Source organism: Indicator indicator, chromosome 7, assembly GCF_027791375.1.
Source record: "Indicator indicator isolate 239-I01 chromosome 7, UM_Iind_1.1, whole genome shotgun sequence".
Lineage (NCBI taxonomy): Eukaryota > Metazoa > Chordata > Aves > Piciformes > Indicatoridae > Indicator > Indicator indicator.
The window spans coordinates 28,992,968-29,010,087 of NC_072016.1; the positions used below are offsets into that span (position 1 = coordinate 28,992,968).

Consider the following 17,120-nt stretch of genomic DNA (forward strand, 5'->3'; position numbering starts at 1 on the left):
GCCCATGGCCAATGCTGGGCTACTCTCAAGGCACCTGCAACAGAGGCCCACCGCCTCCCTGCTCCCGAGCCACTGCCGCTATCACAGCGCTGCGGAGGGGAAAGGCCACGCACAATCCCCCGCAACCCCACGGGGAACCATGCGGGTGACTGCCCCGGAGAGCCAAGATGGCGCCCGCCCAGCAGGAGGGCAGGCGATAGGGCCCCTGGGGCAGGAGCAACAGGCCGAGTCCCGCCTTCGTTCCCTAGGCAACGGCGACGCCGAGTCTCAGGCAACATGGCAGCTCCGGGGCAGGTACACCCCTCCGTGGCTGCTCTGCGCGGCGTGTCCGGGATGTCGCTCGCTGGCTCATCCCGCGGGACTGGGCGGAGAAAGGGGGCGGTATAGGTGGCCGCGGTGGCTGCGCATTGCCCACGGCGGTTCCTCAACGCCTTCCCGCCCTTTCTTTTAATTTTATCATTTGTATCATATTTGTATATTTGCTAAGCTCCATCGAAGGTAAAAAGCGTGGAGTGCTAAAAATGCAGCGCGGGTACATATACCTGCGTACACTGCGACCCCAGGAGAGTGGAAGGGAGAGCCCCGTCAGAAACAAGCGGAGGCCTCTGTATGACAGGCCCGGCCGCTCCCTTCCCGTGCCTGGCCTGGCCTCTGAGCCGCAGCCGGTGAGATTCTCACCCTGCTTCCACACCGGCTGCTGGGGTCGGGAGGTTTCTGTCGGTTGTGGACTCGCGTTGTTAAGCGTATGGCTATTTCTTGGCTTTTTCATAGTGGTAGGAATTTCCTGAATTTCGATTGTTGAGCAAAAGGCAGGCATTTTCCCTTCAAAGAGCGTGCAGGATGTGGACGTTCCCAGCAACATCAAGGTTATGTTTCATTTCTTTAGGTAGCCAGAGTGCTTTAGAGGATTTTGAAATTCCACATTGTCCTTGGCTTGGTCTCCTTCATGTTGTTGGTGGGGTTTTGTTTTGTTTGGGTTTTTTCTCTGTGTTTTTGTTTGTTTGGTTGTTTTTGGTTGGGTGGGTGGGGTTTTGTTTTGTTTTGCTGTGTTTTGTGCATTTCAGTTTGACAAATTCAAGTTACTTGCCCCCATAATATATGAAGTGTTGTGCCACCTCAGAAGTTTTCCCTTAAGCCCGTCTATATAGTTGTAGCTACTATGAGATAATTTACTTCTGGTTGAACTGCTTTGTAGTCTGAAATAGGTGAGACTGTTTTGGAAGGTACTGTGACTGTTTTGGAAGTGAACAACCACTTTCAGCCAGCTTAATGGGCACATCTGTTGGTACAAAGCTACCCAAGTGATTGTCGGTACAAAAGCTTAACATTTAGATTCCTTAAATAAATACATGAAATGTGTTATTGCATATTCTAATGCTTTATGAAAAATATATGCATTTTCCACAGTATTGTCTCTAAATATTTTGACAGTTGGAACAGTGTAACACTGGGGTAATGCAGTCAAATCACAGTAAAAGGATACAAGGTGTACTGTATGGGAAACGACAGCCTGTCAAAAATATATTGTACATCCATTTGAAATGTACTAGTGAAATTTGTCTCAGTTTTACTTCATGGCTTTATAAAAGGACTCTTTAGAGGAATTCAATTTTTAACATATTTTCTGTTCCTTACGTATTAAGGTTTGTTCTGTGCACAAGAGGTAACCTGTGTGATATTTGCTACTATCCTTCATGATTTATTTTTATTGCAAAGTCTGTGGAATTGTGAATTTTTATAAATTATATTGTCTCCATTTTTGACTGAAGTTGGCTTTGCATGGTCTATGTGTAATCTATAGGGAACAGCATATTTTGCTACTATTTTTGCTATACTGTTTCTTAGATCTTGAGACAATTCTTTTGATTTACATTGAATACTTTTCTAATTGTTCTGACTTGTAATTACTTTCAACAAAAAACATATTTTAAAAAATCTGAATCCTGATCTTAGCTGCTTTATTTTTAACAACATTTTTTCCAATAAGTAGTCTGCAGCTGTGAAAACATCAGTAAAGTTTAATGTCATAATACATTTGGTCATCCGTAAATCTTGACGTTTGGAACGTGTGAGATTTTTGAAACGCATTTTGTTTTTAAAAGCACATGATCAGCATCTGTTGTGTATGAGGGTTCTTTAAATGCGTTCCTTTAAGCTTTTATCTTTTACATTTGACATATCTGCATATTTCTTCTTTGAATGTAGTTGAAATTAGTGTTACTATTTTTATTTCTTCATTTATTTGACAACAGAAAACATATTATGACTACAAATAGAAACTATTGATTTTTAAGTTCCCATTGTGGGAGTGGACAGTGGGGCTTTTTAAAAACAAACAGGAGCAATGCATGCATTTCTGTTTCTGCCTTAACTATGCATGTAGACAGCTTCAAGATTTTCTGCTTCTGCTGAAGTATTTGACAGCTTGATAACAAAATGTGTATAATAATACAAACAGCCTGTGTTGCTGGTGTGGTTGTTGGTTTTTGTTTTTGTTTTTGTTTTTTTTTTCCTTTTTTTTTCCTTTTTGCCATTTCGATTAAAGTTGCAACTGATATACAACACTCTTTCAGGGTACATCTGTATTGCTGTCAGCAGTATTGCTCAGACAGAGGTAGCTGAGTTAGCTTTAAATTAACTAGCTCAGATACTGATAACTATCTAGCTGTGGCTGCAGAGTTTGGTCCAGTCTAATCTCCCTGATGAAGTGATGACAAGGAGGGCCTTGCGTTCCTTATACTTTAGGTATTTACTATAGTTTAAGAATGCTGGTAAGCTATTCCTTTGTGAATATATTTTTGAACACTTGTTTTTTAAAGCGTGGTGTTGCACTGTTAAACAAATGCAAATAATAATATCTTACTATGGCTGCATTGAGTGTTGATCTGCTTGAGGATAGGAAGCCACTGCGTGGAGATCTGGACAGGTTAAATCAATGGGCTGAGGTCAATTTAGTGAGGTTTAACAAGACCACGTGCCAGGTCCTGTACTGTGGTCACGACAAACCCAAGCAACACTACAGGCTTGGGGAAGAGTGGCTGGAAAGCAGCCTGGTAGAAATCCTGGGGTGCTGGTGGACGGCTGGCTGAATATGAGACAGCAGTGTGCCCAGGTGGCACACACTCCCTTACTCACACTGTTCGGTGAATAAGGGATTGGCTGACAGTTGCATCCAGAGGGCTGTGTCTTGATGTCCAGCTGGAGATCAGTGAGAAGTGCTGTCCCTTAGGGGTCTGTACTGGGACCACAGCTGTTTAATGTCTTCATCAATGATAGAGACAGTGGGATCAAGATACCCTCAGCAAGTTTGCAGACGACACCAATCAGAATGGTGTGGCTGATATGCCAGTGGGACGGAATGTCATCTGGATGGACCAGGCCAAGCTGGCGAAGTGGACCCAGATGAACCTTACAAGGTTCGACGAGGCCAAGTGCAGAGTGTTGGAACAATACCCATTATCAATACAGGCTGGGGGAGGATATGATAGAGAACACCCCTATGTACAATGGACTCGTTGTATTGGTGTCTGAGAAGTTGGACATGAGCCAGCAATGTGCACTTGCAGCCCAGAAAGCCAATGGCATTCTGGGCTGCATGAAAAGAAGTGTAGCCAGCATAGTGATTCTGTCACTCTGCTCTGGTGAGACCTCACCTGGAGTACTGCATCCAGCTGTGGGACCCTCAACACAAGACCTGATGGAGCAGGTCTAGAAGAGGGCTGCAAAAGTGATCAGGGGCCTGGAACACCTCTCCTCGATTGGGGCTGCTCCAGGGAGAAGAGATGGCCCCGGGAAGACCTAATAGTGGCCTTCCAAGACCTGAGGGGGACCTACAAGAAAGCTGGGGAGGCACTGTTTACAAAGGTCTGGAGTGATGGGTCAGTGGTTGTAACCTAGGAACAATAGATTTAAATTGGCATTAGGAAGAAGTTCTTTACTATGAGGGTGGTAGAACACTGGAAGAAGTTGCCTAAGGAGGTGTTGGAGACCCCATCCCTGAAGACATTCAAGGTCAGGCTTGATGAGGATCTGAGCAGCCTGATCTAGTTGGGGATGTCCTTGCTTACTGCAGGGGAATTGGAGTAGATGACATCTAGAGGTGCCTTCCAACCCAGTGCATTCTGTGGTTCAGAGAGGTATTTTTTGCAATTTCCTATTTAACTACATCACTCTTCTGATAATATTTTCTACTTCACGATGATTTGTGAACACTGGCCAAGAGATTCAAGGAAGATCTCATTCTTTTGGTTTAGAACAACAGGTTTGGTATTTTGATTGCATGTTGTTGACAATGGGTGCCCAAAGCATTTGGAATAACTTATTAAACAGCCAGAAATATTTTATACATTCAAAATAGCTAAAGAGTCTTTGAAGGAAAAAACCCAAAACCCACAGTAACAAATAGTTCTGTAGCAGTAGCCTGTATTTGAATAGGTTAAGTCTACTGCTGAGAGTGTGTATTGGTAGGATTGGATGGGTTTTTTTTCCCCAGCACATAAGGATATTATTACCAGAATTAACTTGCCTTGGATTACCTCAGTCAGTCACTAGAGTTAACAGTAAATTGAACATTAAATTCTTTGACATCAGTGCACACGTATAGAAAATAACTTCTTTTTGAATTTTCAATGCTGGCTTAAGACAGCAATCAAAAGACAAAACAGTATTCAATCAAAATAATTATAACATTTGATTCATGTGTGTGGAGGTTTTTCCCAGCTTTCCACAAACATGGGATTCTTCAAATGGTTCATGGACCTTCACTGTTTAACTTACAGAAACACTGATAAGTTCAAAAGTTAACTTTCTAAATTATGTGTGTTCTCTCACAGTTCCTCATCAGTGTTTCTTATTACCTGATACTTCTGCTTGTTTTAGTGGGTAGCAGTGCCACAAGTCCATCCTTATCATGAGCAGTAGCAAAGAAAGGACTGCATTGGTGGAGTGCGTTGCTACTGGGAATACCAGCTCGGTGTTGAAACGGTGAAATGGGAAACATTTACCTTGCCATGTAAACTGTGGGATTTTGATGGGCAGATTGCAGACCCTTATCTGCAATACTGAGTTACAACAGCTTGAGTATCTCTAAAGCTTGAGTTGCAAACTTTTGTTGGTTGAAGAATCATAGAATGGCTTAGGCTGGAAGGGACCTTAGAGATCATTCTACTCCAACCTCCCCATCACGGGCAGGGATGCCTCTCAACTACACCCGTAGGCTGCTCAAGGCCTCATCCAACCTGGCCTTTAACACCCACAGTGAGGAGGCATCCACAACCTTTCTGGGCAACCTATTCCAGAGTCCCACCACCCTTGTACTGAAGAACTTCTTCTTAAGATCCAGTCTAAACCTACTCTCCCTCAGCTTCAAACCATTCCCCCTTATCCAGTTGCTAGACATCCTTATGAAAAGTCTCTCTCCAGTCTTCCTGTAGGATTGCTTCAGCTATTGGAAGGCAGCTCTAAGATACCTCTGGAGTCTCTTTTCTCTAGGCCAAACACCCCCAGCTCTCTTGGCTTATCTGCATAGCAGAGGTGTTCCAGTCCTTGGATCATCTTTGTGGCTCTCCTCTGGACTCGCACCAATGACTCTATGTCCTTCTTGTGATGAGGACACCAGAACTGGACATTAGAAACATAGTAAAGTGTGTTTCTAATGCTAGAGGACCTTAAAATGTGTTGAGATTATAGATGACTAAGTGTAAGGCACCTAGAGTTATTTTTAAGTTAATTTTTCTAATCTTGTATAGGATAAATATTGCTGTAATACAACACTGTATACTAAGACTTCAGTATGTTTTTCCAGAGGTCCCTCTTGCTGTTTGTAATTCAGAGAACAAGATAAGCCTTTAGCCACCAGCCTGTTAAGTGCTGGGTCTGTCGATAGAACACAAGTTAGAAAGCTTCATACTGTAGCAAGCCAGGTACGTATTGGAGGCAGCAGAAAATTCCTTTTTGGACAAGCTTTTTCTGATGTGGTAGATGTTGCCTGATACCTTTCAGGAAGCAGTGAGGAATTTGCGTAAGATTTTAGAGAGTTCAGTAAAAATTGCTTTCTAGAATGTTCAACTTTTTGCTTACTAACTTGTTCTTTACAGCATGAGATCCAAAACAGTGTGAGAAAAAAAAAGCCTTTTGATGCACCTCAGTTTACAGGGCTAGTCCTGTGATGTTGAATGAGGAGTGTCATGCAGGTAGTTGATCAGAACAAAACCACTATGCCTTGGGCTTTCTTTTGTTTCTGAAACAGTGCTAAATTCCTCATGCTATAAAGTCCATCTGGGGTGACTCCTGTAAAATGTTAACATTTTATTTTATTAAAAAATATCATCAGTAAAGTGTTGACTGGCAGGTAATACGCCATTTATATAACAGTGCAAAAATACATAGTGAGAAGAAGGATTAATTCAGTTTCCAAAACACTGATGTCAGTTATTCTTTTAATTCAGCTCTCACTAATTCTAAAGAACATTTTATTCAACTTATTACTAACAACAGTGGTCACTTCAGGAAAGCATTCTTGTCCTAATTATTCAAAAATATCTTTCAATAATTGTATAATATTAGCATGTTGAGCTATTTTTTTCCTATCTGGGGCATGCAGCTTCAATTATATTAACATTACTGAGTGTAGGAATACTTCTTTTTATACTTCATGAATTATTGCTGATAATAGTCATGCTCCTAAATATGTGAAGGAAGCCTTTGTTTACTTCATTCCTGTTGTTCTGATAAGGCATTTTATCAGAGACTAACTTCTTTATGGTTGGAAACAGTGATTTTGCATGTTAAAGTACATGTTAATTAGAGAAGAAAAACCCTAATCTGTCCACTAGAAGTTCTTTGTTCCTCACAGTCTTGTTTTGTCAGTCTTGAAGGTTGTAATTCAGCTTGTCCGAGTTTTACGTATGTCTTGCAGTTTGGCAGCAGCAGGGGGAGTAGTGTAGCTTTATTTGGGGGCTTTCCTTGCCCAGTGCTGGAGTTAGTTGATTATTAGCCCAGAACAATACTGTTCAGGCTCAAAAAAGACCTCGTCTTCCACTTCTCTCTCTAGGCAAGCTAGAAACATTATTTTGCAAGCTTTGCCTTGCTGCACGTCTGTACAGCTCGAGTCCCACAGATGTAGGGCTACAAGTAAATTATGATTGGGTTTTTGTGTCCTGGTGCAGAAGCAGGTCAGGCCAATTAGACTCAGTCATGAGGCTGTAGGGGACCTTTGGGACATGAGCTGGTTCAGCTGCCTGCTCAGATCTGAGCCAGCACTGAATGCAGACCTGGGCTTTGTCCAGTTTAGGTTTCAAACCCTGCACCTTTCTGGGTAACCTATTCTTAATGCTTATAGTGAAATATTTTTCCTTATGCTGTCTCATTCTAAGGTATTTGTAGGTCCCTTTCAACTGAAACACTCTGTTATTGTGACTGTTGTTCCTTGTTCCTGTGCCATACACCTCTGTGAGGAGCCTGCCTCATCTCACTTTTTACAACATGCTTTGACATCTCACTTTGTCACCTGCATATTTTGTTGTAAAAGAAGATTTTTTTTTTTCCCCACCTATTGTTTTCTTACTGAAATCAGGCTCTGGTCAAATGTTTTGGGTCAGTGACACTGTTTTGTAAGACCATTGCATTGCTGGTTCATGCTCAGTTGTATTTTCCTTAAGGAATTGCTGTCTGTATTACAAACACACTGACCTCTGAAACAGTACTGTCAGGTCCTTGTATGTGTATCATTGTGTTGTAGCAAACATCTTGCGCTTTTTTTGGAGAAGGAGTCAGTACAGTCAGTAAATTTGGAAATGCAATCAATTACAGGGTGAAGAGCAAATAGCACAGTAATGTGTATGTGTGCTCATAATATCTAATTCTGCTTAAGCAGAAACTGATTCTAAAATTCAATTACTGTGCAATTTAGTGTCGTGTTGGTGAAATCTAGATTCATGGTGGTGTTTCTTTTTGCATCTTTATATTTCTCTTGTTTTTATTTGCAAGTTAATGTAATCTTGTGTTGCATGTGGTATGTCACTGTATTCCCACATGAATTTAAGATAAAAATACTATTTTCCATGTATCTGCATAGCTTTTCTCTAGTGAAAATGTGTTAGGGTATTGTGTTGCCATATAATTATAGCTGTGTTACATTTTTGGCATTTGCCAGGGATTAATTCAGATTACTTCCTCAAAATAAAATTGTTATTTAGATAAGTTACTGACAAAATGAAATAAACATTATATTCCTGTATACATATTTGTGCAGGAAGAAGACAGAGATGAGGCTGCCACTGGTGGAAAGAAGATTTTAAATCAGACGTTTCTTTCTCTTTCCCAAATTTCTGCTTTGGCAGAACAAAATGTGGAAGGAATTCAAAAGTAAGTGGCAATGGTAACAACTCTAGAGCCAATGTAATAATGAAATAAAAATTATAGACTGTTAGATTTCCCTTGTGGTGGTGATGTCATTAGTCTTTAATTGCTTAGTTAAATCATTGATATGTAATATGATTAATGAAAGATAGGAAGAAACGCTGTTGATGTCAGATCCATTTTGGTTTACTGCATTTCCTATACATCTTGATTTTTCTTTGGCTCCTTTTTTTTCCCCACTGACATTTCAGATTGATGTGAGTTTTGAGTTTACAATAGTTCAAATATGCTGTAAATGAAATACTAAGGTGTAAATAAGAACAGGCCTGGTAACTTTTTTGCTAAAATATTTAAGATTCTGTACTGTAACATTAAGAAGGTATTAGTAGGTAGCCATTATGGTGCACTGGGGAAATAGGAGGCAGCCAAAGACTTCTGATGTAAAGCCATCTTGTCTTCCTTGTAGCAACACTCTACTTTGTTATTAGTATTTAATAGCAGCTAAATGTAGGAGGCCAGGAGTTCAGCCTGAGACTCTAGACTTTTATTTTAAGGATGGGATTTTTCAGAAGTGCCCAAATTGTTAGGAGTACTTTTGTCTGCTAGCAAATTCTTCATGAATTGAAAGCAAAAAGGCTGGTCCACTGAACTAGTTTTGGCAGAATGGAATAAAAAATTCAGCCTTATTCCTCTGAATAGATAAACAGTTTAATAAAGATTAAAATATTATTCCTGAAATATATTCTGTTCCTCCTATTTATCCTACTGTTCTGAGAAAAAACAATTGTTCTTTCTGGGATTTTTTTTTTAAGAGAGCTGGAAAGAAAATTTGTTCCCATCAAGTAATAATAAAATGAATTCTTTCATTTACTGTTTTCTGTTACACAATAGGCCTCTTATTTTAGAGGAGACTGAAGCGTACAGCTCACTGGAGACTAAAATGTGCTTAATGATGCAATTTATTGTGAAACTTTCTCATTAAGATTAGTAGGAAAAGCATTGAAAGATCATATGTTTCTTCTTATTCTCAGCTGATCACTTTTTTTTTTTTTATATGTACACTGTACAAGTGGAACATAAAGTACGTACTGCATCTGACTTGAAAGAGGATAGTTACAGGGTATTTTATGCACTCTAAGCAGTTTAGCAGCAGCATTGAAATTTTGTTAGTTTGCTTGCCATAGTGCATGATGTCTACACATGAGCAATTTGAAGACCACAGCTAAGGTTAGAAAATTAGAGCTGATCTGATTCAGTGTGAGAACTTTCCTGTCCTGCATTCACATATGTCATGGAGTTTTATGCTGCTATCCATCTCTGTAGGATTGGAGCACCTTCTCTGAAGGAAGAAATAGCAATCAGGGTAGCTAGGAAATCTAAATGCCCCATCATTTCCTAGTAGGTTATAGATACTGTTGTATCTATAAATCCTTTACAGAATATTGAAAAGATGAGTACTGGTGTTTGTTAGCAGCATCAGAGAAAATCTGAATCCCTGAGAAGCTCTGATTATGAAAACAGAGTTGGCAGAAGCTTCAGAAAGAGAGGATATGGTTTCAAACTTTGGAGAGTTCAGCTGGCCATTGTCCACTTCTATTTCAGTACACAGTTAAGTGTGTGCAGCCACACGAATTTGTCATGCAGAACAAAGGAATACATGTTTTAAACAAAATCAGATTATATGCTTTATTTTATTAGCTATTGAAGCTTTAATTAAAAAAAAGAAACTCATCTTATCTGACAGTGTATCTCTACTGGCTTCTTGAAACCCTCTTTGAAAAACTAGTGGTTGCCTATCAGTAAGTTTGAGATTAATGCTGTTCTTAGGATGGAATGAAAATGGATGGGGAGGGAAAGACTGCTCCTTTACAGGGAACTGGAAACTGTGATCACTACTGGCACCTATATCATCAGGTGTAGTTAAGGAACCAGGGATTGCCTTATGTAAAATGTAACTGCTTGAGATGTGACTGACTGAAGTTCTACTGGAAGAATTGCAAACTGCAGTCCTAGCCCTGATCCCTTCTCCTCATGTGGAAAAAAGTGCACAATTATTCTAAAAGACATAACTAATTCTGTGTTTGGATAGAGTAGACATAAATAATTCAGCAACAGCATGGTCTCCTACAAGGGAGTTTATTTTTTCATTAATTTTTCAAGTTAAAGTAAGTGGAAAAATATCCACAGTCTGCTAGTAAAATAAGACGAGGCTCTTTTTAAATGTCTTGACTATTATAAAAGTGAAATTAAAACTTCTAAATATTTTAGGTACTTCCAGTAATTTTATATTATATTATTTACATTATTTTCAAATGTAATTTTTTTTCAGAGGCTACATGAAAAATAACTTCAAAATGGAAGCAGGGTCTTTTTAGTAAAGTCTTAATCAGAATGAAAAAGTGGTAGCAGAAAGTTTTCCATTTCATCCTGCAAAGTACTTCCTGAACAAACACTGATTTCTGTCTGAGATTTTCAGAGTATTTCTCTTTGGGTTTTTTCATGCTCTTATTTTTGTTGTTTCGTTATCAGATCTTAATATTTAAATAGTGTCTACTGAAACCTGTAGGTATTTACTTTTTTCAGTTGATCATTATATCTAGAAACTGATGTAGCTGATTTCCAGGAAGATATATACATGTCTATAATACTAATTATTATTATATTTTATGTGTGTAATTACAAGTAGACTAAGTTAAATTCAGAATCTCTAATTTAATTTTTACATTTCATTTTTTTACATTGCATTATTTTACCCTACAATTTCTTCTAGAAAGCTTGAAGAATTTCTGAATTTTAAACAGTTAAAGACATCTTTCAAACAAGCTGTTTTGCTAGATTATTATACTGCTGGATTTTGCTGGGCTAAAGAAATGAATTTCAGTCTTATGCAGCTTTCAGGATTCATGGATCTATTACACTTCCTGTTGGAGAACCTCAGTGGTAAGTATAGCCAAAACTTGTAAAATAAATATCTGAAGTGGAAGGCAAGAATGCTTTCCATTTCATTTTAATAAAGACATATTTAATTACTAGCAATTGTAAAATAATTTATTTTCCTCTTGAATGTCGACATGTTATGCCTGGTCCCTGTGTGGTGTGTTGAAATTACCCCCCAACTAATTTGGATAATTATGCCCCTCCCCCCGCAAAATGAAGATTGCCAGACCAGCTCAGTTTGGGATGGAAGCAAATGAAGCTATATTTACAAGCAAACTACAATCTAGAAATATGAAATGCAACAAATATGTACAAAATATACATTTACCATATATATACATATACAAAATATACATATACAGTATGTATATATTTCCAATTTATAAACAACACAGAAACTCCTCAGACCCCCCTGTTCACTTCCTCCCCTGCTCCCTCCCTCCTTCCCGTTACCTCACACAATAGTCAAAAATGAGGTACCCCTGGCAAGGCCACGAGAGAGAGAGGGGAAAGTTGCAAGCAGAAGCGACATGCGAAGAAAAGAGAGCAAAAGCTGTTTATGCCTCTGCTCTATATTCCTATTAGCAATCCAATGAATGATAGAGCCCTTATCATTATTTTTCCTTTTGCATCTGTAAACTGTAACACCCTGAAAATAATTCTTACTGGAAGATGTTAAACTTCTGTTAGAACTGTAGTCTTTTTGTAGAATATCCCTCTTCTTTCTTTGTACATTATGTGGTACAAAAGCGCTGGGTCATGAGGGGACGTTTTCTTTGTTATGGTAAAATAAATAATAATTATAGTAGAGAGGGAGCAAGGAGCTTCTAAATTCCAGTTCCAGCTGTTTCAGTGACTGACTCACTATGGCCTTGGGCACATTTCTCTGCTGTTCAAAATATTCAGTACATCCTGTAGCATTATGGCAGGTGAATTACATTTATTTTATCCTTGGAGGTCAACTCTCAGACATCTTTCTATATGGCAAATGCTGCACTTCTGGCACAAAATGTATCAGTTAACTAAAGACTGGAATGGGAAGTAAACTGGCATCACGTCCAAAGATGAAAAATGGCAGTGAAAGGACTGTAGCTCCTGTGGCTACAAGATTTGCAACAAAGCATGTAGCTTGGGTCTAGTGGGGACAAAATAGCCAGAAAAAAGTGGTAGCATCATCCTCTAAAACTTTTCAGAGATCACAATGCTTACTTAACATTTGCTTTGAAGGTGATTATGTTGAGAAAAGTCCATCCCAGAGGAAGAGCAAAAGGACTCAGCAGTTCCATTCAAAGAGAAGATAAATGTTTAAAATCAGGTTTATAGTAGTTATACTTTTGCATTGTAATTTAATTCAAAGGCGTTTCTGACTTGGAATTTTGACAGAATATGTACGTGCTTTATGATCATTGGAATTCCAGTTGTCCTTCCTGTCTCCAATGAGAAAGTATCTTAACATATGCTAACTATATTAATATAACAATGGAGAAGAATGGAAACATGTCAGAAATTAGTTTTATGAGACTGTATGTAATACAGTCTGTGTGGCAGACAGGCTGGTAGCACAACTGATTATTAAAGCTGACTGACATTTTTCAGGAATGTGAACTTAGTTTCGTGAAGCTTTGCCAAACTTTAACTCTTAAGGTGAAATTTTCCATGGTAGTGTCTGCCTCTGATTAATTTTTATATATAAAATTACAACTAAAACAATCCAATTGGCTTGCAGACAGAGGCTGTGGAAACATAAGTGTTATTTTGTTCCTTTTATTTTTTTTTAGCAGCTCTAATAGCCCTATGTATTGAAGGACAGACATAAGGTTTGGCAAGCAACTTTTGTGAATTGGCTTTTTGCTGTCCTGTGAAAATCCATTTGGATTTAGCTAAGACACATGGTTTTAAGGGAAAGAAAATACAGTTTGTAAATGCTTACAGGACACTTCTTATATTTTCTTCACAGCTAAGTACCCTGAATAATCCATTTATAAAATATGCTGTAGCCCAGGGATAAGGTGAATTTCCTTGCAATTACTGTTCTCATCTGGTGCAAGTTCCAAGACCAGACATTTGAACTAAGAGCAAAATGCTAATGCCTTCTATATTAATGACCATTTGCTTTCCATTCCCTACACTGGACCTAAGTGGTCTAGAGAATTAAGCTGATTTGACCATAACAGCAAGAATAGCATGGAGCAGGAAGAATGGATTTAGAGAAGGGAGGTAGTGTAAACTCATTTACAGCTGGTAAAAGAGAGAGGAGAATTGAGGTTTGAAAACTGGAGGCTGATTGTTTTGGAGCCAGAAGGAATTACTTGCATGATTTGATTCATCTTCTACATACTGAGGATAAAGCACATCTCACCTCACAGAAGCACTATGAGATCCATTCTGAGAGAGGTAGCTGGGGCTGAAAATCAGGTGTGCAGAGGAAAGAAAAGATTTGGAATAGCTGGTAGTAGACCTCAGCCTGAGTGTTGTGACTTCTCATGATGTTGTTTTGTGGCTTCACTTCCTTACTAACTGTAATATTTCTGGTTCTGTTACCCTTTCTCATTTCCCATGGCTTTTATTTCCTCCATACTCCATTTCTTTCTTGCTTCTTCCATTATAGTTATTTATATAGTGCTGCCTCCATTACTGAAAATTGAGGTGAAATTTTCAGGATTTGACTGGTGTACCACTAAAGGGCAAAACTATAAAGATCAGAATCTCGCAAGTTTTTTAATTTGATTTCTGTACAAAGAACCAAGGAGCAGAGCAGTAGGGAATTAAAACAATAAGGAAAATAAATCAGTTTCACCACTGGTGGGTATTTCTCCATTTTCCACTCTAGACTTTTTAGACTTGAAAAGAAAAGTAAATTGTGCATGAATCTCCACCATGGTTCTAGTGGTGACATACTCTGTCCACCAAACAGAAAGATAAATCCTTTTGTTTTAAAAGTTTAGCCAACACAGATATATTACATAGTTTCCTCTTAAACAAGTTAACAAAAAGAATTTAAACAAGTTAACAAAAAGAATTTAAATTTTAGTGCGGAGTGGTTTTGACATTTGGGTTTGATTTCCAGGGTAAAAATATAATTATCTGTTTTGGGGGAGTGCAAAAATGTCTCCCAGTCTGTGAATACATTATTATACATATTCATGCTTAATCATTTATGACTGTAAGTGCTTTAAAAAAATGTCACCTTTTTTAATATAAAACCTCCTGTATTAATGGTTTATGTTGCAAGAGGCACGGTCAGAAGAATAATCTTTTACAATACATAAACAGTAGTAAAGGTAAATATACTGTGCACCTCAAATTTACATACTGCTCTGCCTGTGGTTTTCTCTGCATAAGTAAGAGGCCAAGTTATAGTATCCTAAATACCCATTCTTGTGGTCCTTACATTATGAAGGTGGGTTGGAGATGTTGTGATGGAATTTTAATGCACCCTTTTTTGAGAAGAATAATGGCAACATAGAAAAACATTCAACTGCTGTTCCTTCTTAAGTTTGTACATGGCTCGTGACTTCTTAAACTTCAAGAAGTCTTATAACTAGAACAGGCCAAAACCCCCACCCTGTCATGTTTATACTTAGTTTTTGTTCTTTGCAGACAAGCGTATAACCTTAGGAGAAAATTTAAAAGAACTTGGAAAAGCAATGGCTGGAATAGGAGAAACCGATTCAGAAAGAAGTGGTGACTTGAATTTCTTCAGCATTGAGCAAGCCAAAGCAATCATCGATTACTTGACTCTCAGGTATTTGTATCTACAGAATTCATTGTTTCTTATTTGAGTAATTTCACATGGGTGGAAATCAGCTGATAAAAGATGTTAAAATTATTTAATTGGTTATGTTCGTACTGTGCCAACATACTGCATACACAAACTTGAAAAAAAAGAGAGAATATGCAAGTAGCAGTAAAGATCTGGCCTCAAATGACAAAGCTCAGGAAATAAATTTGGACTGGAAGTTGATCAAACTGTAAGATTATGCTGGAAAGCTTCCTTCTGGGTTTTGTTTTGGGCAATAAAAGGAAAATCGAAGAGTGGTGTACAGAGAATGTTCTTGGTTTGCTTTTAAAACATTCTACTTCTAGATTCCAGGTGAACAAAATCCTAGGTCTTGTCTATAACTTCTAAGTATTTTTCTGGGCTTGACAGTAGTTTACCGAACTAAGACTACGGTCATACATGAGTCATAAAAATGTTGCATTTCAGAGTTAGCAACAGTTCACTATCTGCCTGTAAAGGTTTTGTGACAGTTCTCGGTTTTCAAACAGAAACACAGGAAGAGATACAAACATCAGTAATTCAGTAATTTTTCGGGGGGGAAGGGAGAGAGGAAGTCTGATAGCAACCAATCACATCTCTCCATGTAAAGTCTTAACTACACAGTAATGTATACAGACCTTTCTCCACTGAAATGCCATAGTTAAGGCAGTGGCTGTTTCCAGTATGTGATGAACAGAATGGCTCTCAAGCTGTTGTATCACCCATGAATGCTGGGGGCAAGGAGATGGGAAATGGAAAAGGTACTATTGTAATATATGCTCCTACACCATACTACATCTGTAGCCCTTCATCCTATTTTCTAACTTGAACAGTGGTTAGAGGGTGAGATTTTGTGACAGATGGGCATAAAAAGTGAGTAAGGTGATGACTGATCTGTCATGAAATTGTTGGGAGTTTTCTGGCTGCTCTTTTGCTAGTAAATGCTCAACATGTCAAAAAAGTGGGGTTTAGTGTGTTTTCATTGATGCAGGAAAGTATTTACTCTTGAAAACAGGCAAAAATACTAGGATGGCTGATAGTCTTCCAGCTTAGAGTACTCAGATTCAGACAGGGGGTATAAACCCATCACAGGTGATTTCTCTTGCAGTTGGACTTTAAAGTTTATATCTTTCCCCTGCTCTGTTTTTTCTTTCTGTTGTTTCTTGTTTGTGGAAAATACAAAATCCTTCAGTTTCTACCCACATGAAATGATAACATCTTTTTAAATCTCAAATTTCTATAGTCAGAGCAAACCAATATCCTGCCAAGTACTAGCCCTAAACTAAAAGGAAACCTGGCATTCAAGAAGTCTCGTTCAACTTTTCTTCTTACTTCCTGTCTGTGCCTTTTGTGTAATTAATTTGAACAAATGTTGTTTCCAAATGGCATGTCTACAGATCTTGTGGAAATTACCCATTGAGAGATATCTCACCCATGAAGTAATTCTTTCAAAATTGCAGGAATTACACCCAAGAGATTAGGTGCTCCATCCTACTACCACCAAAATATTAACTGGGTGGGAATGCAATCAAGCTACAAGGCTTTTGCAGCAGAAGTGTATTTTGACCACCAAATATGTGATTGCATGTTCAAACTACTCAATTTATTAGAAGTATGTGTTGTTGTGGTTATATGGATACATAGCTGTGTCTATATTGAAGGTCTCTTCCAACCAGATATGTTCTGTGATACGTGTTCAGTTTGTACAATCCATTATTTCAGTCATTTGACTGTTTTTTTCCTAAAGGTGAACTGAATCAGCACATTTATGTGGGTGTATTTTGAACTTTATGAAATCAGAAATAGGTAGACTGAGTTTTATTACAACTCAGATTAATGTATTACTTCAACATTTTTTCTTGTTATTCACCTTTTCTGTTTTCACCTTTTCTGTTTAATTTTAAATGATATAGCTTTTTTTTTTCTGCTCAAGATAGTATGACATGTTTTAGATCAGATCACATTTTAACAGATGAGCTATAAACTCATGGGATTTTTAATGGAAATGAGGACAAATGCTTAACCACATTGGCACAAACTATGCAGCAACTATAATGACACCTTC

The 17,120-nt window shown here is 38.3% G+C and overlaps 1 protein-coding gene across 1 annotated transcript in view; it reads left to right on the forward strand.

The window, feature by feature from the left end:
- Positions 1–276: 276 nt before the first annotated feature.
- CABCOCO1 (ciliary associated calcium binding coiled-coil 1) overlaps positions 277–17,120 on the forward strand; it is a 55,401-nt gene continuing 38,557 nt past the window's right edge. The window contains exons 1-4 of the mRNA XM_054382709.1: positions 277–294; positions 8,252–8,364; positions 11,129–11,298; positions 14,896–15,040. Coding sequence (XP_054238684.1) covers positions 277–294; positions 8,252–8,364; positions 11,129–11,298; positions 14,896–15,040 — 446 coding nt within the window. The remainder of the gene's footprint in view (positions 295–8,251; positions 8,365–11,128; positions 11,299–14,895; positions 15,041–17,120) is intronic.